General features: G+C 35.5%; 1 protein-coding gene across 1 annotated transcript in view; it reads left to right on the forward strand.

Annotated features, from left to right (window-relative positions):
- The first annotated feature begins 15,652 nt into the window (after positions 1 to 15,652).
- The window catches only part of LOC110677757 (integral membrane protein GPR180-like), a 41,748-nt gene continuing 33,173 nt past the window's right edge, over positions 15,653 to 24,227 (forward strand). The window contains exon 1 of the mRNA XM_021849075.1: positions 15,653 to 16,637. Within this exon, the coding sequence (XP_021704767.1) occupies positions 16,129 to 16,637 (509 nt within the window). The 5' untranslated portion in view covers positions 15,653 to 16,128. The remainder of the gene's footprint in view (positions 16,638 to 24,227) is intronic.

Consider the following 24,227-nt stretch of genomic DNA (forward strand, 5'->3'; position numbering starts at 1 on the left):
TTATTCAGTTTTTCTTTCAAAAAGCTTATTTTATTTCTCCGAGACTGAAAGGTGGATGCAGTACGTTGACGAACACCTGAATAACGCTTAGGGCACATGCAGTGGCGAACAGTTGTTTATTGATTCCAAGCTGTGGCAGATAATGTCTGGACATCATTCTCCGGCGAAATTAATTAGGCCAATACGTGCTACGCTGGATGGATCGAAATCACGTGTTCGAATTGCAGACGAGGTGTCTACCTCGTCGATATAGATTAGCAATTGCAAAAGAAAAGCGAATCCACCAATATCTTACCAGTACTCGCTATGTGGAATGATCGAGAGGGAGATATGCCAATCGATGGCGGTGATTGCCAGGTGAAATGAAAGGAAGCACTTTCAGTAGTTGATGAACGGTGTGAATGGAAATTTAGCGAGGGTGCAGTGTTGCGAAAAACTCAAATTCTCATTACTCACGATTGAAATTTTTCAAGCGTGAGTTGTCAATCATTCAACTCAGTAGTAAAAAAAATCATGGATGAGTTGGCTCATCTGTTTGACTTATTGAGAGGCGTTTGTGCGATCCAAAATTAGAGCAATAGCTGAGAGGTTGTTTGATTGTCTGTTTCCATGTTCGCATTTCTCAAAGCATGCTAATCATACGATGTTCCATTAATAGGTAATTTGATTGCACCATATTATTTCCTTACATTCTCCTCTATCTACTCATTTTGAATTAAATTAAATGTTTAATTTCCCTTTGTTTAGTAATGTATGCACTAAATTTATTACAGGTGTTGTGGATTCTGTGGATTTTAAAAACGGTTTCATAATTCTTTGAAAGTTACAAGTTTGTTATAGACACAAGTTTACAAATTTTGATAGATTACTCAACTCATGATTTAGTCTTGTGGTTGGCCCATAATCATTTTGGATTAGTAATGGATAACTCCAAAACTCAAAATTCGACACATTCACATATTATGACATCGGCATCAATAAGGAAGACATCTCATAGCTCATGTGCTTGCTTTCTGACGTACTCACTTGAATTTTTCATTAACTGTGGAATCAAAAATATTTACTGAGAATATGGTCTACATAAATTTCTCACGTATGGCTTTTTTGAACTGATTGCAATGTTTTGCAGTGTTAAACTACATCTTTGAATACCAGCCTTCTGTTTGGACGGTCATTAGTTTTGCGAAATTAAAACATTTCGTACTCTTTAGAGCACTTTGTTTCATTCTGCATTGATGATATTTTTTCCCATAAAATTTCCGCCATGTCCATGTTTGGAATTTATGTTAATTATATTGTTTACAAAGGTCAGTATTGACTGTTGTTGAAAGCAATTAAATGTTCACAAATGATTTATCTTTTATGTGAACGTTATTTTTGGTCTATAGATTAACACGCAATGAAAACATAGTCCGCGGATTTAGATCATTTCGAGTTTATAAATATGGCTATTATTGAGCTGAGAAGTCCAAAATGGCAGAAAAGCGGGCTTGGTTTTTTTTTCAATATTCGATAAATGCTGCCTGAACAAAAATAATTACCAAAAGGCTAAATTTACTAACATAAATAATTTCATTGAATCATATTCTAATATTATCATAAATTTCTAGTAATAAATATTTTCCTGATTTTGCTGAGAGTGATTTGTGCAGAATTTTTGGCAGGATTCTCAAAGAATTGTGGACATTCAGAGTAAACATGGTCAGGATTCTTACAGAATCTTTAATAGGTTTTTAGTCAGGATTTTCGTAAATTTCAAACATTCTGGGCCATGTTACAATATAACCATAGGTAAGATTTTGATAGAATCTTATTACAGACTTATGGGAAGGTTTCTTTTGAAATCTTGACCAGCATTCTCAAACATTTCAATGTAGGATTTCGGCTGAGATTTTGAAGGAATCTTAGGCACAATTCTTGTAAAAGCCTAAACAGAATTATTTTATAAGTTTGTCCTAGATTTTCGCATAAGCTTGAAAATTCTGACACATTCCGGGTCACGATTCTCATAATACCCTATGCAGGATATCGAAAAATACTTGGTGGCAGAATTCTGAGTATGATTTTCAATAAATTCTTGGCATTATTCTTACATGATCTGAAAATAGGATAGATAGTTCACAATATCCTTGGCAAAATTATTTCATGATTTCAAAAGGAACTTTCCCATGATATTCTGTTTATTGATTTCTCCAGAATAAATTTGCTTCATTTACTTACTTTTGTCAGATTCCATGCGAATGCATTCAAAAACATGGCCCGCCACACAAAATCGTTTCTGCGATTCGGCCTGTGGTTCAAAAAGATTGGGCTATATCTATATATATATATATATATATATATATATATATATATATATATATATATATATATATATATATATGTATATATATATATATATATATATATATATGTATGTATATATATATATATATATATATATATATATATATATATATATATATATATATATATATATATATATATATATATATATATATATATATATATATATATATATATATATATATATATATATATATATATAGTCACGACATGAACCAGCCACCACAGGTGCAACGTCACATGCACCGTCATCACCTTTGGATCGGACCACTGCCACGTGCTATGCAACGTCAACACCTTTATGCCCAACAGCCGGAATTGCTAGGTCAGCAGTTCAATTCTACAAAACCACCGGACTGACCGTGACCGGTGTTCAGTTTATTTTTATCCGTGTTTCATTGCGTTTCGGCTTAAGTAATAAAGTGATTTAGTGAGGAAAATCAGTTAAGTGTTTTTTAAAAAGCCCGAACCGCCAGCAAACCCAGGATTGGCGCAGCCGTGCAGTGCTCGAAAAACAATTTCGCGAAAAACAGTGTAGTGACTCTGGTCTACCAGCCAGAATCGAAGTGAACCCGCGAAAGCATTCGCTAACATCGAGGGTGCAGCGGAGTTGAGGTTCCACCGCGTGAAGTTGGACGTCGAGAGAACCCACGCACAACGATTGCAAGGTGAGTGTTTTTTTCTTTATCCTCTATTCCACACCGAAATACGAGTGAAAGTGAAAACATCGCCTAGGTTGGCGTTTTATTTTTCCGTGAGTTTGAAGCCCGTTCTAAGAGAAAGGCTCGAACTCATTACGAAATTAAAATTTGCTAAACCCCTGGAGTGAGAAGAGTTCTAAGAGAGCTTCCCCTCCAACCGAAATTGTGAAGTTCTAAGAGAATTACATTTCGGGAGTCATACGAGTTCCGAGAGATCGTACGGCTCAAAACAAACAAAACTATAGCTTGCTTTTATCTTCTAAGTGCATGTCATGCCAAAGGAGCATAAAGTAAGAAACAGTCTGAAGCAAACTCACCACTTGTTATCTAAAATTAGAAACAGCGCGTGCGTGTCTTCAGATTCAGACAGCTCTGAGTCTACCGATTCGGGAGACTTAGCACATATTCCAATAAAGAACATCCCTTCACTAGAAATCCTTTCTCTAAACGACAACAACAATATGGAAGAAGTCAATGCCAAACTGCAAACGATGATGCAGATGATGGAGGCACTGGCAAAACAACAAACAGAACATGCCACGTATTTTAGTCAAATTCAAACGCAAACAAATCAAACTCAAGAAAACGTTATCGCACATCAACCTATAAGTAACATCGACCAGCTATTCAAAATTCCAGACCCGATCAAAATGATCCCCATATTTGACGGCAATAGAAAACAATTAAGTTCATGGCTGGAAACAGCAGAAGAAACCCTTAATGTATTAAAACCACATGTATCAGCTCAGCAGTTTAGAATGTACTTTACTGCGGTATCTAATAAAGTCCAAGGCAAAGCAAAAGACATTCTTTGCTTAGCCGGAAATCCGGACAAATTTGAAGATTTAAAAGAAATATTGACGAACGCGTTGGGAGATAGACACGAATTGTCAACATACAAGAGCCAATTATGGCATTGTAAAATGACCGAAGACATGTCTATCCATATTTACTACAAAAAATCCAAAGAAATAATTCAAAATATTAAGACTCTAGCAAAACAAAAAGATACATACAAAAATCATTGGGACGCCATTAACGAGTTCATTGAAGAGGATGCGCTAGCAGCCTTTATATCTGGACTCTCAGAACCGTACTTTGGTTATGCACAAGCTGCACGACCAAAGGATATTGAGGATGCATACGCATTCTTATGCAAATTCAAATCTAAACAAGTTGTAGCTCGAAACCTGAATCAAGACCAAAAATTCAACAAAAACAAAATATTTGAAAATAAATCCCAAGGATCATCAAATTTCAATCAAAATAAGAAACCTTTTATAAAAACCGAACATAAAGATACAACTGAACCAATGGACATAAAAACTACTCGGAGTCGGTTAACCATATATAATCATGTAGCGGAAGAAGAGGAAACTCAATCACATTTAAATTCAGAAACTGAATCTGATGAAGAAGTAGATCTAGATCTAAATTTTCACTTGGTCAACCCTACACAAAAAACAACCTAACTTACCTCCCATATTTAAAACTGAATCATCCTAAAACAAAAAAGCAGTTAAAAATATTAATCGATACTGGGGCAAACAAAAATATTATTTCACCAAACATAATAGAATCCGTTAAAACCGTACCGAATACACAAATCAGTAATGTTTGCGGAGTCAACAACGTCACTTCGAAAGGAGAACTCGATCTTTTCGGAAATACGTTTAAACCTTTGCAATTTTACGTAATGAAATTTCATTATTTTTTTGATGGAATTCTGGGGTCAGAATCCCTTGCAAAACTTAAAGCACAAATCAACTATGAGAATGAAACCATTACGTTAAGGGATAAACAATTTTCATACTCAAAATTCTACCCTGCAAAAAAACTTTACAATCATTTCATAACTATTGATACAATGAACAACGGAGACTGGTTGGTACCCACATACCAAAAACTTCATAAAAAAGTTTTCATTCAACCAGGACTATATAAAGCACATAATAATAAATCGACCATCCATGTTATTTCTGCAACCAAAAACATAGAAAATCTTCCAAAACTTCAACTGACAGTAAACAATTTTGAAACAATTCTCCCAGAAAAGATTGACTCTCAACATATTTCCAAAAATGATATAGAGTCTATAATTAGAACAAATCATCTTTCGAAACTAGAGAAACAAGAACTGCTTTGCACTCTCTTCAAACACCAAGAAGTGATCCAAAAGAAAGGAGAAAAACTTTCATGTACGTCAGCTACAAAACATAAAATTATAACAACAAACGATTCTCCCATTTATACAAAAAACTATCGCTACCCACACCACTTTAAAGGCGATATCCAACAGCAAATTGAAGAAATGCTAGACAATGGCATCATTAGGCCTTCGAAAAGCCCATACTCTTCACCGATATGGGTAGTACCGAAAAAACTTGACGCGTCAGGCAAAAGAAAGGTACGCGTCGTAATAGATTATAGGAAGCTGAACGAGCTCACTATTGACGACAGATACCCTATGCCTCAAATAGAGGATATTCTGGATAGCCTCGGAAAGTCATCGTACTTCACAACGATCGACTTAAAGTCTGGTTTCCATCAAATCCCGATGGATCCTGCCCACATAGAAAAAACAGCTTTTTCAACGGACAAAGGACATTTTGAATTCACGAGAATGCCCTTTGGCCTAAAGAATGCTCCTGCTACATTCCAGAGAGCAATGAACAATATCCTAGGAGATTATATCGGCACCAAATGTTATGTCTATCTTGATGACATAATTATTATCGGATATAATCTAAAAGACCATTTAGAAAATCTTAGCCTTATCCTGAAACGCTTATCGGATTTCAACTTAAAAATCCAACTCGATAAGTGTGAATTTCTCAAGCGAGAGACCGAATTTCTAGGGCATATAATTTCAAATGAAGGTGTCAAACCTAACCCCGAAAAAATAGATAAAATTCTGAAGTGGCCTCTACCAAAAACGCAGAAAGAGATTAAACAGTTTCTGGGTTTAGTAGGTTATTACAGAAGATTTATTAAGGATTTTTCAAAAATAACTAGACCTATGACCAAATATCTCAAGAAAGATTCATCAATCAATATAAATGATTCATCGTATCACACAGCATTTGATACGCTCAAAGGGATAATTGCCACAGATCAAGTTTTAGTCTATCCCCAGTTTGATAAGCCTTTCATCGTAACAACAGATGCTTCAGGATATGCATTAGGTGCAGTTCTATCTCAGATACAAGACAATATAGAACGCCCAATCGCCTTTGCATCCAGAACACTAAACGATGCAGAAACCAGATACGCTACCAACGAAAAGGAAGCGCTGGCAATCATATGGGCCGTGAATAAATTCAGACCATATCTTTACGGGACTAAATTTACTTTAGTAACTGACCATAAACCTCTGACTTTTATTAAAAGTTCAGAGAAAAATCAAAAAATTTTGCGATGGCGCCTAGATCTGGAAGATTATGACTACGAAGTCAAGTACAGAGAAGGCAAATCAAATGTAGTAGCAGATGCACTAAGCAGAATGCCTGTTGAAGTAAATATTAATGAAACCAATAATGATGAAATTCCTTATTTTTCAGGTTCCGAAGATCTTGAAGATGATGCAGATTCCATTGCCAATAACTCCCCTGAATCCCATGATTCCCTTGATTCCCAAAATTCCATTGCCAATAACTCCCCTGAATCCCATGATTCCCTTGATTCCCAAACTGTTCACTCAGCTGATGATTCAGCTAATAACTATATTCATTTCACGGAACGCCCTTTAAATTATTTCAAAAATCAGATAATATTCCGTATTTCCCGTATAGATACTATTATCCAAGAAACCCTTTTCCAGAACTACCATAGAACAATAGTATCTCAGAAAACCTACACAAAAGAAAATATCACACATCTTTTGAAAACCTTCCACAATGGTAGACAAACAGCCCTTATGGCACCAGAAAATCTTATCCAGACGGTACAGGAGTCCTTTAAAGAAAACTTCAATCAAAAAGGTCATTTCGTTTTTACTAACAATATGGTCGAAGACGTGCAAAATGAAGAAAGACAGAATCAAATAATAATAAATGAACACAATAGAGCTCACCGAGGTATAACTGAAGTCGAAGCCAAAATTAAAAGATCATATTTTTTCCCAAATATTTACTCAAAAATCAGAACCTTTATAAACTCATGTGAAATATGCAATACTCACAAATATGAACGCAGACCATTTAACATAAAAATTTCACCCAGGCCAATAACAGAAAAACCATTAGATAGAGTCCACATGGACATATTCATCATGGATAAATGCAGCTTCTTATCTCTAATAGATTCATTCTCTAAACATTTACAGTTAATAGTTTTGAAATCGAAAAATCTTGTACATGTGCAGAAAGCACTAGGAAAATATTTCAGCTCCTTTGGAGTACCCAGAGAAATTGTCACCGACCATGAAACCACTTTTCAATCAATTCAACTAAGAAATTTCCTTAGCCAGCTAGGGGCACAAATTCATTACGCCGCTTCGTCAGAATCGAATGGACAAATAGAGCGTACACATTCTACTATAATAGAAATTTTTAATACCAACAAGCACAAATTCAGAGGAATGGGTACAAAATCAATTGTAAAATTATCCGTTGCATTATATAACAACTCTGTACACTCTTCAACTAAATATACTCCAAATGAAATATTGTTCAACCAGAATAATATTGTTAACCCGGAAGAAATTATAAGAGACGCCCAAGAGCTATTCCTTAAAGCAAAATTGAACATGGGTAAAGCACAAAAACAAATGATTTCTCAAAATTCTAATAAGGAAGACCCTCCAATTATAAATGATGGGCAAGAAGTTTATGTTATTCCAAATATTCGCACAAAGACTCAACCCAGAGCCAATAAAACAAATGCAAATGAAGTCACAGACAGAACATTCAAAAACAACCGTCACATTAAAAGACATAAAAACAAAATCAAAAGACCGAAAAAAATGTAACACCATTTACTTTTATAACTTTTTGCTTCCAGATGCTTCACTACTTTATCACATTCACCCTCATTCTCACAAACATCTCATGTCAAGACCTAACTATCAGGAATCTTCATAATGATTTGATAATGATGCAAAAAAACAGCCTATGTAGAATTCAGACAGGAAATATCCGAGTTGTACACCCGATCAACCTAACAGACATAGAAATTACTATCAATCAACTCACAAATTTGGTGTATCGTAAACAAAATAATAACGCTTTATTTGAAATTAGTAAATACAAGATACGAGAATTGTACTCTAATTTTATGCAAATCAAACCAATATCGCACAAACGGTCCAAAAGATGGGACATCATCGGCACAGCGTGGAAGTGGATAGCGGGCAGCCCAGATGCTCAAGACCCACGGATAATCGACAGAAGCCTCAATGAACTTGTCAACGAAAATAATCATCAAGTAAAAATTAATCACCAAATCGGCAAAAGAATTTTGGAACTTACAACCACCATCAACGAACTAATCGAAAAACAACAAATCAATCAAATCATTCTCGATGAACTTGACGTCATCACCACCATACTGAACATAGATACACTCAACAAAATTCTAACAAGCGTTCAAGAAGCGATACTCTTTTCTAAAATGCACGTCACAAACAGCAGAATGTTATCTGGCAAAGAAATTCATCTGATCAAGGATATACTCAGAAATCAAGGAGTCCAGCTAGACATCCCGGAAGAAGCACTCAATTTTGTTACACCAAAAATGGCAACTAGCGAAAATACTTTACTCTACATATTACATGTTCCAGAATTGGAGACAGAAGAATCGACAATCATGCGAATCCACCCATTGAGTCAAAATGATTCGATTATTAAGACTTACCCTCAATTCCTTATCAAACAAGCAAAACAACTCTTCACCACTGCAAAACCAGACGACTACGTCCAAAGACACAGTTTTATCAAAGAATTCAAGGATCTGTGTATTTATCCACTCATCATGGGAACTGAGCCACAATGTCTAATGGAAATCAACGCAGAAACTACAACCAAACTAATAACCAATAACAAAATTCTTATCTCAAATGCAAAAAACCAAGAATTACGCTCAAATTGCGGTCCTAGCGACAGATACTTATCTGGAAATTTTATAGTATCGTTCTCAAATTGTACAATCGAATTTATGGACCAAAATTTCACATCTACCGAAAAAATAAGTGAAAGCGAGTCTATTCAAGGAGCATTACACAATCTGCAGATAAACAGCGAGATTTTGCAAAATCATGACGTTGCAAAAATAGAAAAAGCCACCCTTTTGAACAGACGCAAACTGGAAAAAGTATCTCTTCAACACGAAACCGACCAGATTTGGAAATGGAGTCTATTAGGAGGAACCGCTCTGATGTCGACTCTACTATTCTTCACCCTTTACCTTATCTTCATTCATTTAAGGTTTACCCACAAAAGGACATCGAGGAAAACCCACCAAAGGAAGCCTGAAACCAAATCACCAGGACATGGTAACCAGGAGCTGAGTATCGAGGACGACACTTCTTCACCCCCCGGAGGAGTCACGACATGAACCAGCCACCACAGGTGCAACGTCACATGCACCGTCATCACCTTTGGATCGGACCACTGCCACGTGCTATGCAACGTCAACACCTTTATGCCCAACAGCCGGAATTGCTAGGTCAGCAGTTCAATTCTACAAAACCACCGGACTGACCGTGACCGGTGTTCAGTTTATTTTTATCCGTGTTTCATTGCGTTTCGGCTTAAGTAATAAAGTGATTTAGTGAGGAAAATCAGTTAAGTGTTTTTTAAAAAGCCCGAACCGCCAGCAAACCCAGGATTATATATATATATATATATATATATATAGACTGAGGCAAAAATACTTAGGTTTTCCATAAATCATGACTTATGAACCAACCAAATTATGGTATCATTGAACGCTTAACCATTTCAAAAATGAGATCATAAGTTTCATAAGTGAGAGCTGTGAATTATTCAGGAACCATTACTTGAAATAATATTCAAAGCAATCGCTATAAGAACTGCTCCACTTTCGATGTTGGGTACAAGTTAATCGAAAACAGACCACATGGTAATAAACATGTCAATTTTTGAGCACGCCTGAAAGAAAAGGCTTCTATTGTTGATAATTGATATTTTCATTTCGGCAATAATCATTGCGTTTATTATTGATTTTCATTGATTAACTTATTAAATTTAGTAATGAAATTCTTTTCCAAAATCATAAGTAAAACTTAAAAATTTCAACAATAATCGTTGTGGCGCCAAATCATAATTATACCTTAAGAAATTATTAAGTTTTTTGCCTCAGTGTAGAGTTGTATTGACATCCAAAAGTAACTGGATTTCACACACTGCCTAGCCCTAGTATGTCAACGCTAGACTATCTTACGATACAAACAAAATTACACTGATTGCTTCTATTACTACTATTTCGCTGCTAGAAGCGTATGCTTTCAGTGGTTTAGGTAGTTTCATACCAACATTATTTTATATCGATAAGCTTGCTGGCCATGAAACTCGAACTACTACTATTTTCTCTCAGGATTACAGTCATTTCAATCATTTCTTGATTGTATCCTCTTCAATCGCTTAAAATATTATTGATTTTTACTTGTAATCACAATCTGTCTAATAAGAGACCAGTTATGTTGTGGATTCCTGCCCATTTCCGTCAGAATCCAGTTTTCGGTACTCTGTCTTTGTCCGTCAGAGCCCTTCCTTTCCACGAATGCCTTTTTCATCAAAAATCGTTCATCTCCGCCCATGTCCGTCGGAGACTACTGTTCTTAGTTATTTCATAGGATTTCTGTCTTTGTCTAGAAACCCCATTTTTGATAGAAATTTTCTATTTGTTTTTACCTTTGATCTACCAACTACGCCAGTAAATTGAGAGGCGTCTGTGCGATCCAAAATTAGAGCAATATCTGAGAGATTGTTTGTTTGTCCGTTTACGTGTTCACATTTCTCAAAGCCTGCTAATCATACGATGTTGCATTAATAGATAATTTGATTGCACCTTATTACTTCCTTACAGGATTGACAGGAGTTGGTGCTGAGGTAGTGATAGGGACGTGTTTGAAGTTTTTGAAGAATTTGTTCATCTATAACACTTGTGACATGTGACAATGACGTTTGCCGTTAAGTGACATGTATAGAGTTGCTTGCCAGCGAACGAGATACCTACGCCTCATTTTGGTACGCCTCATTTTGGTACGCCTCATTTTTCTTGAGATGTGTCTCAATGCGATCTCATGCGCTCCATCACATGTGCTGTTTAAAATTCAGCGCAATGAATGAAGTGATAACAACATTTTTCGACGGGGATCGAAATTGTAACTCTCAGAGGCTCTTCACTACTAAGCAGTTGTTTTACAACTTGGATTCCGATGGCGAGCCGTAGCGCTAAGCAGCGCATCAGACGAGGCTTCTTGGGTGCACATAAGCGCTTCCAGAATTTATTTATTGCTACTTGTGTTGCCGTTTAAAATGACCGTTATTTGTCTTACACAGTTTTACAATCGGACTTAAACGTCTGTTATCTGTGGTAAAACTGTGTAAGATAAATAACGGTAATTTTAAACTGTTTGACGCAATACGCAGTGTGGCGGCGCTAGCGATTTCAACGTGTTTCAGTTTAAATATTTACACCTTTTCAGAAGATTTTTGTTCTAGCATAAACATCTGTTATCTGTGGCTTAACTTTCGGTTGAAATTTGGCATTTCGATGGTTATTTCCTTTCCGGTTGAAAATAACCCTGCTCTGGAACCGGGAACAATAGTTGTGATGTATTGCTGTGTGCGTTTGAAAACAAAAAATATAAAATGCGGGGACACCAAACGCGGTAAGATTTTTTACAAGGAAGGCGAAATTAACGATTGGTTTCCTTCGCTAGGTTGGCGGTGATATGGATCGTGGTTGCTAAGTATCCTTTGATAACTTTGTGTTACCCATTTAAAGCCCAGTTTGACAAGATTTGCATGTCAAACGGAAACAGCAATACCAGTAGATTGAACTATGGAATGAAGTGTATCTTTCTCGATAAAAACGACATGCGCTATTTTTGGATAGATCGCCTATAGTTTAGTCGATTTGCCAAATTTCAGCTTTTTATTTTATCCCCTTTAGTCCCACTACTGTCTTTTTACAACCGTTTTGATATAAATCTTTGCACCATCTTTTTGATATGAAGGTTAGGGGCTATTTATCTAGGTAGGCAGCAGAGCTATACTTGGGCACTTCCACGATTCACTTCGGCATGGGGAGTTATTCTCGGCCGAATTGTCTGAAACTTTGCAATAAGAAACACTTCACTACGACGCATATTGTGGCTGTTACGGGGAATTTTGCGACGCTTTGAATACCCCTCAACATAAACGCGGCGTGCTAGATTCGTCAGCTGTCATCACATCTGCGAATGGCACTTGAAAGCGTGTGACCTTAATTCCTAATGGTTTTAGATCTGATATAGGTTGATACCACAGACATAGCAGGAGAGTGACCAACGATTAATTTGGAAATTGGATTGATTGAGGAAGCATTTATTCTTATATTGAACTTATTGTAAGTAGACTATTTGAAAATATAAAGTATCTGAACTAAACTGATGAACCCTAGTACAGGGTTGTATGATTCAGCGAATAATAGAACCTGGTGATAATCTATAAAAGTATGTCATTACACTTGTGTGAAATTTTGTAAAGTTTATAGGTTGGATTTCAGGGCAAAAGCAAGTTGTACACGCAGCGAACTGGACTATCGAATTTCATACATTTTGCCTTATGAAAGGTGGAACGGTTATTGCAGTACGAACGCTTTGTGTATCGTTTCAGCATCTACTCACATCAAGGCGTCGATAGGCGCGTGGTGTACGCTCGGGTCTATCGATCGCAAGGTCCTTGGTTCGATTCCAGGTTGCCGCGAAAACGTTTTTTGTTTTCTAATTCTGGTTTCATAAGGCAAATTTATGAATTTCAATCCGATTTCTTGTGGCGAATTTTCATAAGGGGTTCCTATGTTTATCGATAGTTTATTTGCCTGAGTGTATTATTGCAAATTAGATTATTTGTTTGCCAAAAAAGGGACTGCGGACGAAATATGTAAGTTTCCACTTAAAAATGTAAACCCGGACCCAAAACTAATAAAATAAATTTAGCTTTTAGCGCATTTCTCACTAAACTATCTGATGTAGCCGATCAAAAGGCCCCGAATACCTTGAACCACAGACAAACAGACGTAACAACTAGAACAATTATCAATTTGAAACATAGTCACGTGAACATTTACACCCAATGCTAAAAATACTTCATTTGGCCAACCGCGAACTAGGTGGCGGTAGTGAGGAAACGTCAAACTCGAATAAAAGTGCCAGGAATGGCCCGTCGGCCAACTACAACATATTAGAATTGGGTGCTATTCTGCAGTGCGATGGCCAAAAACTGTCGAAGTCAGTCAAAAGTGTCAAGAATAGGATCCGACTCCCTACCATAGCTTCGCAGTTAGTGTTGTTCAAAAAATGATCAAAATAAATAGTTTCGTTAAAATTTAAGCTCCCTATCTCCTATAGTAGAACTGTTGTTCACGCAGAGAAAACAATTTTAAATATAAATGAATTCTGTATGATTTCAATAAAAAAATATGTATAGTTTGCCGGCCTATAATTGGTTTTTATTGTTTCAACAACACTGCGAATTTGGTTCAACAATTTTTTTTTGTTGATTTTGACAACCGCGTACAAAACAGTTTGAAGAATATATTTTTTGTTTCAAAAAATATAATTTTTGTTTCAAAAAATATAATTTTTGTTTTAACAAATATAACTTTTGTTTTAAAAAAGTATGATTTTTGTTTGAAAAAAATATGTTTTTATAACAACAAATTTTTCTATTTGAAATAAAAATTTTGTTTTTGAAACAACGCAATGTTATTTTTTGAATCAAAGATTATTTTATCCGTTTAAATAATAAATCCATTTGCATTATTTGACATTTCTATTTGTTTGAAGCTTCGAAAATTTTCATTATTTTTCTAAAAAAAACATTTCAAAGAAAAAAAAAGTTATTCAATCACATATTTCTGCATGTCTAACATTTCAAGGTGATTAGCTTCAATTGGCTTATTTAGCGTTCAGATTTTGCTGATGACTACACCTGAAACAAATATGTGTTTCATTATTTATATGGCTTAATGAAATATTAATAGACGGAATTACCTTCGCAATTGGGTCCTAAAATTTTTAATGAAATCTTGTTGTTATTTAATAACACGAAAGAGCATGTTACTGTAACTACTCTAGCAATTTTTCCCGCTCAAATAATGGCTATATCATATTTAAATTTTAATTTTAAAAATTGGTCCATAAATGAACCTTGACACTTTAGATCATGTTTGACGTTCGCTTAGTCGACAAAAACACCACAGGGGTTTTAGTTTTAACACTGGGATTGTTCCTATCTGACATTTCGGAACGGACACGTTGAACATAATACACACAAAATTTGAGTTTAAGCCAAAAGTTTGACAAAATCTAAAAAAATATTTTTTGGACTTAAACCAAAAGAAAACATTAGAAAATCGAGTAAACATGTGTTTTTTGCCTAAACTTAAGGGTTTGGCACTAAAATTTGGACAGGGCTTTAGGACCCTATCCTTCAAACTTCAGTTCTGCAAATTTGTTTCCATTCACAATGTTTGTGGGTGGACTATAACTAGGAAGATTGGACTATAACTAAGAAAGATTGGAAACAAAATCGAGAAACAAAGAAAAAACTTACTTGTATACACCCGGTATGTTAGGCTCACAGTTATTTAACACGTTTTCACTTCACAAAAGAAAAAAAAACATGGCGTTTCACATGTTCAATATTTGACATTAAGCAAAACTAAACATCAGGAACAACAAGAATTATTATTGACATGAATGCATGTTACATTCAAAGTGATGTAGATTATTGTTGATTCAAAAATAATTAAAATTATTTCAACTCAGTACATCCAGTTGTATTGAATTGCGTATTTTTTTTTTGAAACAACAAATAATATTATTATTTTGAATAGCTGATAATTCTTTGCGTATTCCTATAGTAGCACTACTAAGAGACACTTTTTTTCATTAGGCAAAATAATAAAAGAATTGAGAACTTTTTTACATCATTCAAAAGCTTTAGATGAAAAAAAAAAGTTTTAATAATATACGAATTTGGTTTGTGTTTTGACTACGCCTCGAAACTAGTGCTACTTATAGGAACAGATATTGGAAATAGTGCTATTATAGGTACATGTGTTCCTATAGTGGTACAAGCGATATAAAATCCAAAAAATAAACACAGCTAGAACTCAGCCCGATCAGTGAAAGTCTTTCACCAGGAGGGCTACAGGTTTAGTGCAACAAACGAAAAATGACTGTACATTGTTTTTAACTATCTCTCAGATTCTCTCTTGAAATTCACCAGTTTTTTGGGTTTACAAATCCTTCGAATACCAGCGAACGTTTTCGCACAGTGCATAGTTCGATCCCGCCTTATTTGTTTTTCAACCTCGTCCCTTTTGCGCTGTCATGAGCTTCACATTATCATTCATATTTTTCTACTCCCCTTTTTACACACATCACCGCATCATCACGAGCTTTTCATTCATTCATTCGTTCGTGTGCTGACAGAAAGGTGCATCAAGCAGTCAGAGAAAGAAAGTCAACATTCGACGCGATTTCTGTGGACGAGGTTGTAAATTTGCTTGATTGCAAAGAAACCGTGAAAGAAAAAAAACGAGTGCAGCGCTTTTAATCCGTACGGGCAATAATTATAAGCCCTCGAGTTGACACGCGGGAACCGAGTGCAAGTGTTGCGAGTGGTGAAACAAAACTTAGCGATGGCAATCGAGTGGGGATCTGATTTGCTGGCAGAAATATGATTGATTCCATTTGGGGGGCGGGTGTATCATTCTGTTTTATCAATCAAGGCTGAATCTGAAGGACCGCCACCGAGGGCTGTGAAGTAAGACAAAGTGCTATCTAGAGCTGCATCAGGAAGTAGCTGAAGAGAAAGGTTCGGTTTGGGTGGGGGTGAACGACAAGATGAGATTTTCCGGGAGATGGATTAGGGCTGGGTTGGTGCTTTTCGTGGTGGGGCTGCTGGGCGGAAGTCAACCCTCGGATGGGGCCCATTTGAGGGGATCGTTCCGGGTGGATCAGTTCTTCCGGTTCCTGATCAAGTTTGGCTTTCAAAAGACGGAAAAGCACTCACAGCAGAACACGGAATCGGACACGTTTGGATACATCTACGGGAATGTGACCAGCAGGGTGAATCTTACCTTCCCAATTACGTTGGCCGTGCTGGATAAGCACAACTTCTTGGAGTACTACTCCAATAGGAACAATTTCGACCAGGATGTGGCCTGCCAGCGAATGTTCGACAAGCTGGACAAGGTGGCCTTCAACAACAAGTGCAATAAAGGGGCGGAGGCGGATTATCTGAGGAGAATTCCCTGCGAGCGGGGGAAGCTCTGTGTGGACGAAGATACCCCGGCGAATGTGGTGGCTGGCAATCAGTTCACTTACGTGATTAGTGACCCCAATGTGCCAAGGTAAGAATTGTTTGTAGCTGTTTCGTTTCATTCAAATCTCTAAAAAGTCTATTTTTAATGCAAGGTCTCTAAAGTCTAGCGACCAAAATGCTTTCTGAAGTCACTTTTCCACTGTCAATCCTGGGACAAAAGGGTGAGGCTCCAGAGAAACTTTCGAATTTATTAACGTGACTATTCCTCATATATCTCCTCAGATTTTTCTGGTAGAAGCTTCAGCAATTCAGGTGATTTCTCCTAGGATTTCTTTAAAAAAATATCCTTCAGGGATTTCTCCACTAATTCTAGGAATTCCTCCAGAGATTTTTTTTCGATATGCTTAGAAGAATTTCTCCAGAATATTCTAGATTAGTAGTTTTCTTAGAAGATTTACTAAAAGCTCCTACAAGAGTTCTTCCAAGAAAATCCTCAAATGTTTGTTCCACAGTTTTCGAGAAAAAAAACGTTCATTTTTTTTCACGAACCTTACAAGAATTTCTTTCACTTTTTTCAGTAATTTTTTCAACCTTTTTTATATGAATTTTCTTAAGAATTCTTCCACGGTTTCTCCCAGGAATTCTCTCACACTCTTTCATGGATTACTCCACGAATCCTTTGAAGAACTCTTCAAAACTTTCTAAATATATTTAAACAAGTATTCCCCATAGAGTTCCTCCAAAAATTTCCCTGGGCATTTTTCCGGCTTTTTATCTAGATCATAGGTTCCCAATCTTTTCGGATATGCAAGGTTGGTAGCTGGTCCCTGTTTAGAGACCTGGTCTCTATTTAAATGGAAGTCTATTTTTAATGGAAGGTCTCTAAAGTCTCTTCACTAAAATGGTCTCTGAATCTCGTTTTCTTGTTGTGAATGGTGCAAAATGGCTCCACCTTCAGAATTTCTTATGTGGCTGTTCCACAGGTTCTTCGGGAATTTCTTCGCGGATTCCCCGAGGAAAGCTTTCAAGAATTCTACTAAAGATTTCTCCAGTGGTTTCTTCTAGAATACAGTTATGAACTGCTCAGGTATCGCTCCCGCAATACTTCTTGGGATTTTTCCACCAATTTTTCTAAGAATTCATCCAGAAATCCCTCCTGCGATTTCTCAAATGATGCTTAGAGCTTTTTCTTCAAAACTGAATTGAACGCTATTACATTCAGTAATGTCTACAGAAATTTATCTGTTAGTATTCTTAGAGATTCTTCTGAGTTTGTCTCCAGTGATTGTGCCAGTGTGATTTCTCCAGTTTATACAGGACCTTTCCAAAAAAATCTATAGAGAATATTTTTTTTTTCAAGAAATTCATTTAAGGATTTTCCTAGGAACCCAAGAAGATTCTTTCAGGAGTTCCTACAGCGATTTTCCCAGGAACAACTCTATAAATTAGATTAGTGATTGGGGTTTTGAAGTTACTGCACACATTTCTCTAAGAATTTACAAAGCATTTTATGCAGGAATTATTCCTGCAGTCCTTTTCATAGTAAAGTGAGTAATTTTCATAGTAAAGTGGGCACCGTTTACAGACTAAGCGCATTTTACGGATTACGATGAATTTTACCGTTAATTCAATAGCTGAACAGTGCAAAAGGGTAAAAAAATTACCGTACTACGTTGGTTTACATCACGCAGGTCATTATCCAGGAATTTAATTGTCTTTTTCTACAACAATTATCATACCAATTCATCTAGATTTGTTTTCGAACATGCTTGCGGGAGTTCATCAAGAATCTCTACAGAAGTTGCATTAGAGATTACTTTAAGATTTTCTTAAGAAATATATCTTGATTTTCAGAAAATTTGTTGAATAGAACAATTCCAGGAATAAATCATAGATCAGGCCTGCCCAACGTACGGCCCGCGACATCATTTTGTGCTGCGTGGGAAGAGCTTCTCACAGTTAGCCTTTTCGCTGCTCTACCATCTAGATATTTGAATGTTTAGATTCTTTTTTGTTTTGAAGATTTTTTTCATTATTTTTTATCCTTTTGAATTTACATGATCTGTTTTTCAATCATGCACATGTTTCATATTTAAAACAAAATAGTTTAATTTCATTTTCATTTTGCAGCGTTTGGTGGGGCTATGAGAGCGTAAGTCAGTTCAAAGCCGGGGCAGGGATAGGTAATGGCCGTAATAGTCTAAGCGGACCGCTTGAACACCATCGGAAATTATAGGAAGGGTTGGGATAGGGTATAGGAAATTGGAGAAGACTTGTCACAGTAATGCGATTAATGCTGCAAAATGTAAATGTGCTGAAAGCAATTTAATTTGAGTTTTGAAGTTTGATTTGATTTATTAAAATTCTTAACAATTGTACAAGTAAGAAAGAATGAGCTGATCGCTTTCTAGAAATTTTATAAACAACAAAATAATAACAATATGAGAGTGATGCTAAGGAATGCTAATGGCACGATGCGACGCTTTAGGAGCTTTTGATAATGATTGAACATTACTATAAGAAACGCAATTCAATCGATGGTGACAACTTTACAACCTTTATCTGTTTTTATCATGTACAGATATAAAATTATAATTTAGTTCACTGATTGGCGGTGCTGATTTATATAAAAATATTTGATATTATTACATCATTTGTTTGTGTCATGTAGGAGTTAAAATGAAATGTTTTACTTACTCTTGATGATAATACTTCCCTGACCAGAATTATTCTATTTTGAGCACCCTTTTCGAAGCTATTCTATCCAGTTATCCATTGACTGCTTACAATCCTGAAATTATTCTTATTGTGCATGCTCATGCATTACATTAGTAATGATCATAATCATGCAACAAATAAGAAGGTGAAAAAGAGAGAATATAGGAACAGTGATTAGTAATGAGTTAAATATGGAGTTTTGTTCGGGGATGAACCAGCCTCGGGCTGAATTTCCCCATATGCCAATTAATTATATGTAGTTTTGTTAGAATAATAAACAATTAAACAGTAATAATGAATAGCTTAAAAAATGACTTTCGGATCGTAAGACCGATGTATAAAAATAATTTGTTTCGAAATTGTCATTGTGGTTTTCTAGTGCCCCTATTAGATAAGAATCAGTCATAGACATACATACCGAATGCTCGCCATGACCCTATGACCAACATTTGTATATGTATAGGCTTAGCTGACGTAGCTTTTCTAATAGGTAGTTCTTTCACTCATTGATTGTCTTCAAAACCTTGTCAAGTATAGAAGATTGATTTTATTTCATTTATTACTACATTGAAGCTACATTGTATTTATTAGGTATTAGGTATTAATCTATGTTTTTATCACTATTGATATTATCAAGGCCAGAATTCCCAATATGTGAAGAATTTTTAAGTACTAGAGCACCATAGAATATCGCTAAACATTACCTAATCATGGAACGGGTTTTTGCTCTATTATTTTAAGTAGATGATATTGATCTTCTTTTGCTCCTATCCGCAACCCGGTGCACGCGCCCTGTTGGGTTTCGAAATCCTCGTAGAAGATTACAAACCGTCAATGGCATTCCTACACACTTAGAAAATATCACCGACTCCGGTATTTTTTTTACCGAAATATAAACCGCTGAGCGTTCGGTAATGCTTCCGGTAAACTTAATAATAACCGAACAATCCGTAATTCAAATCAAAACACAGCTGTCAAAATATTACAAATCGTTCGGTAACTATTCACGAACGATTTGTAACGTTCATTCAATTACCGAACGCATTGTTCATATTTGCAGGCAGTCAGAATTGGATAGGATAATCAAAAATAAAAAATAATGACGATGTATTGTGATGTATAAAGAAATGATCGAAGTCATTTCAAGATCGTTTCGACATGTTTATTTTTTTTATAAATATTTCACTGTTAGCGATTCTACCATCAAAAGTAAGTTGCAAATTCTGCTGCAATTGAATAATCCATTGATTATCCACTATATGCAACAGTCCTGCGGGACGTTTTCAGCTATTCGCTCCTTCTAGCGAACAAAACTGGTGCCGCCGATTCTGTCTTCGATTGGTCAACTTCCATCTACAAAAATAACTATTTTTAGTATTCTGTAGTAAATCTAATTTGATTTATTTACCTTGATCTATTCTACGATGCCTGACACTGTTCATTTTTTCTCACGGTACCTATATTTTTGCTTACACAAATAAACATGGCGGTTAAAAACACAAGTTACCAATTGTTCGGTAAAGCACCGTAGCACTAGGCACCGAAGTACGGTAAACTTTTACTGGCTACGGTGAATCTATATGGTTTACAAGTTTTTCGGTAAATAAAATGACGACTTCTGTGAAAACAAACAAATATTCTTTGAATTCGCCTAATTGTGAACGTTTTTTCGGTAAAGCTCGTTTGAAATACCGAAACATCAGTTGAATATTTATTTACTGTACGCTTTCGGTAACAAAATTTACCGAACAACGAAAGAAAATCTAAGTGTGTAATTACTACCCCACATTGCACATTCAAGGGTCTGATTGTGCTCCTAACCCACCCTCAGTTTGTAATCTTCTCGCAAGCTTGAAATTATATTTTCCCGAAGTGAAAGTAATTTTGATGAGTGATAGCCGTACTATGCAGTAGTTTAACCAGAATCTTTAGGTCAGAAGATAAAATCTAAATTTTGTAATAAAAAGGCTGCCATTGCTTTGAAATTCACCCAATATCTAATCAAAACTACTAACAAGAGCGATCAATTATCAAAACTAATCGCTTTCCGGAAAATATAATCCCAAGCCCAGGGATATTTAAAACAAAATAGTTTAATTGTATGAGAATTAAATGCAAGACATCTCAGCAATAATTTCATTTATTATTAAGTACACAAAATTGAATTCAAATCAAGTTCTAAAAATGTTGTCCGATTAACGCTAAAGGATCTGTCATTCAGGGTGTCCATCCATCCCACTATCACTATCTTTTGGTGGTTTGGTAGAAATATACAATTAAGATCTATTAAACATTTTTAGTAGGGTACTTTCAGGATGATTCATGACAAGGATCTTGGCGAAATTTTCGTTTGATTTCTATCGAACCCATGACCTTCCGCTTACGAAGCGAAAGCGTAACCTCGAGGCTATTCTAATGAAAACATTTTTTTATCAATATATCAAAGTGTCTGGAGAGGCAAATAGTGCACAGACATTTGTGATAGAATATCTGGAATTTTACAACGAAGTTCTGATAAAGTTTTGAAATGTCAGCCTAATTCCAGACAGACCAACTGAGTTTATTTAGTTAGATTTTTGGGGAAATTTAGGAAGAATAGCCTAAAGGGATCTTTGGCCTACCTTTTGGAAGAAACTCAACAAAGAAGCCTGAAACATCTCTGAAATTTCAACCAACATTTTTTTATCATATTTATAAGAAACTTGTTATTGAAGAAATTATTCCTATAATAATTTGCCAGGAAACTAGATCAGTAATATATTTAAAAAAATAGATTCAAAAATTGTACCAGAAATTTCAACAAATTCGCCAGGCATTCGTTCGCGTATCAAGCCTTCTATCTCTACGATTCCAAACCACCATTTCTATTCCAAATACTCGCTTTCGAATAAAAATAGTCATTGTTTAAACACGCATGGTTGCATTGTCTAATTGTGTTGAAATCAGTTTGAAATAAGTGTTATTAATTAGTCCTTGATGCTTTACTAGCAGCTTCATTTTTTACAAAAGAGGAAAATTCACATCGCGATTATCTTTTTGTTTTTCAATATTTTTGCATCATTTTTTCACAAGTTAAAAAAACTCTTCTACTTTTGGAATCTGTGTCGATTTTGATCATTGATCTTGCAAACATATTGAAAACCAAAAAAAAATTATAGCGGTTTGACTATTTTTCTATGGTAAAATGTTAAAGCTGCTAGTAGAGGCGTTAATGATACGTTTGTTTTCAATACTTCAAGTATTGAAAAATATCTAGTCTAGATTATTATAATACGTCTGAATCAATCTTTTATTATTATAGCCAAGATTTTAACCCAATAATGACCTCATTCAGTTTTTCTCGAGTTCATCGAAAACAATAAAGTCTTGGATAAGGCTACTTTGTGAGCACGTGAGGGTTAAGTTTTAATATATTTTTACTGATATTTTTCCTCTTCTGTTTTAAATTATCGATTTTGCCGGAAATTCCACAAGAACGTTTAGAAATTTATTTGCAATTTTTCTGCTGAATAATCATTCTTTATCATCGTAAACTTACTCCAGAACTCTTCCTGAAATCCCCATAAAAAAAATCTCTAGAAATGTGTTCCACAGCTCAGGCATGTAAACAGTTTTAATGGAAGAATTTTGTCAGAATTTATTTCTTCAGAGTTGATGCATTTTGAATGTCCAGAAGATTTTCTCTAATGATTGGAAATTAAAAGTTGTTGCGTAAGCCTAGCTCTGCGACCTAGCTTTCATGCGCACCGTACAAGATTTACCAATTTTTTTAATGGCACACTCTGCCCCTGAATGATGTTCAATATCCATATGTACAGTCGCCTCTCCACATCTCGATATCGAAGGGACCATCGAGATACGGAGAGATCGAGACATAGAACAAATTTTTAATGAACACTAGATTGAAAATCACTCCGTTACCAGGAAAATAATAAACAAGCAGACGTCATCTCGCGTTATGAAATTGTTTTGAACCACTAAAATCTAGTCTAGTCACCTATGATTATGAGTCATATCGACATACGGAGAGAAAATTTAGAACATAAAATCAACAGGAGCACATCGAGATATGGAGATATCGAGATAAGGAGGATATCGAGATATGGAGAGAGGAAATGTATGCAGACTGAAGGGACCGAAGAAATCATCGACATAGGGAGAGATATCGAGATATAGAACATCGAGAAGTGGAGAGTCGACTGTATTCGTTTAAAACAACTAACTATTCAGACATATTTCGAATTATTGAAGGTAATTTCATTTTTAATTTTATATAATGTGTAGTCTTGCTAATATTCTTGATTATCAAGACTATGTTTTGTGTCTGATCTTTAATTGTTCAAACTAATGTTTGTGGTTATTAAGTAACTTTTTTTGATAATTTGAATCACTATTAGTGCTATCAGCTGTCTGACCGCTACTAGCCCTGGGATTTACAACGAATTCTTTAAATCATTTTCAACAAATTCCATGGCAAGATCTTCGATGCATAAATGAACAACAAGATCTTTTATGTACTCTTGGACAGTTTTTTGACGAGATTCTTGACCAAATCTTTTAAAGATTTCTTGGAAGATGCTATCTTAGATTCATGTAAACCGTTCCGCCAGCTTCATAGGATAACAATATAATGTGTTTGAAGATATCGTTTCTGTTAAAAAGTATGTCCTTGATTCCAACATGAATTCTACTAGATCAAGAGTTTCTCCAGGAACTAGCCCTGGTCATGTCTAACGCATTTCCGAAGACATTCCTAAAAGTTAAATGGCTTGGCTATTGAACTTTGCTCTTTTGTGGAAGTTAGATACACTGAGAAGAAATTTGATTATATAATTCCAAAATCTTTCTGAACTTCCTATGAATTCTAGGAGAAAGACGGTCTTTCAGATACTTCAACAAATATTTTAAATTTATTTGTCAAAACTCTTTCGAAATTCAAATCGTTTTAAGCTTATAGTGT

The sequence above is a fragment of the Aedes aegypti genome, chromosome 3, assembly GCF_002204515.2.
Source record: "Aedes aegypti strain LVP_AGWG chromosome 3, AaegL5.0 Primary Assembly, whole genome shotgun sequence".
Classification (NCBI taxonomy): domain Eukaryota; kingdom Metazoa; phylum Arthropoda; class Insecta; order Diptera; family Culicidae; genus Aedes; species Aedes aegypti.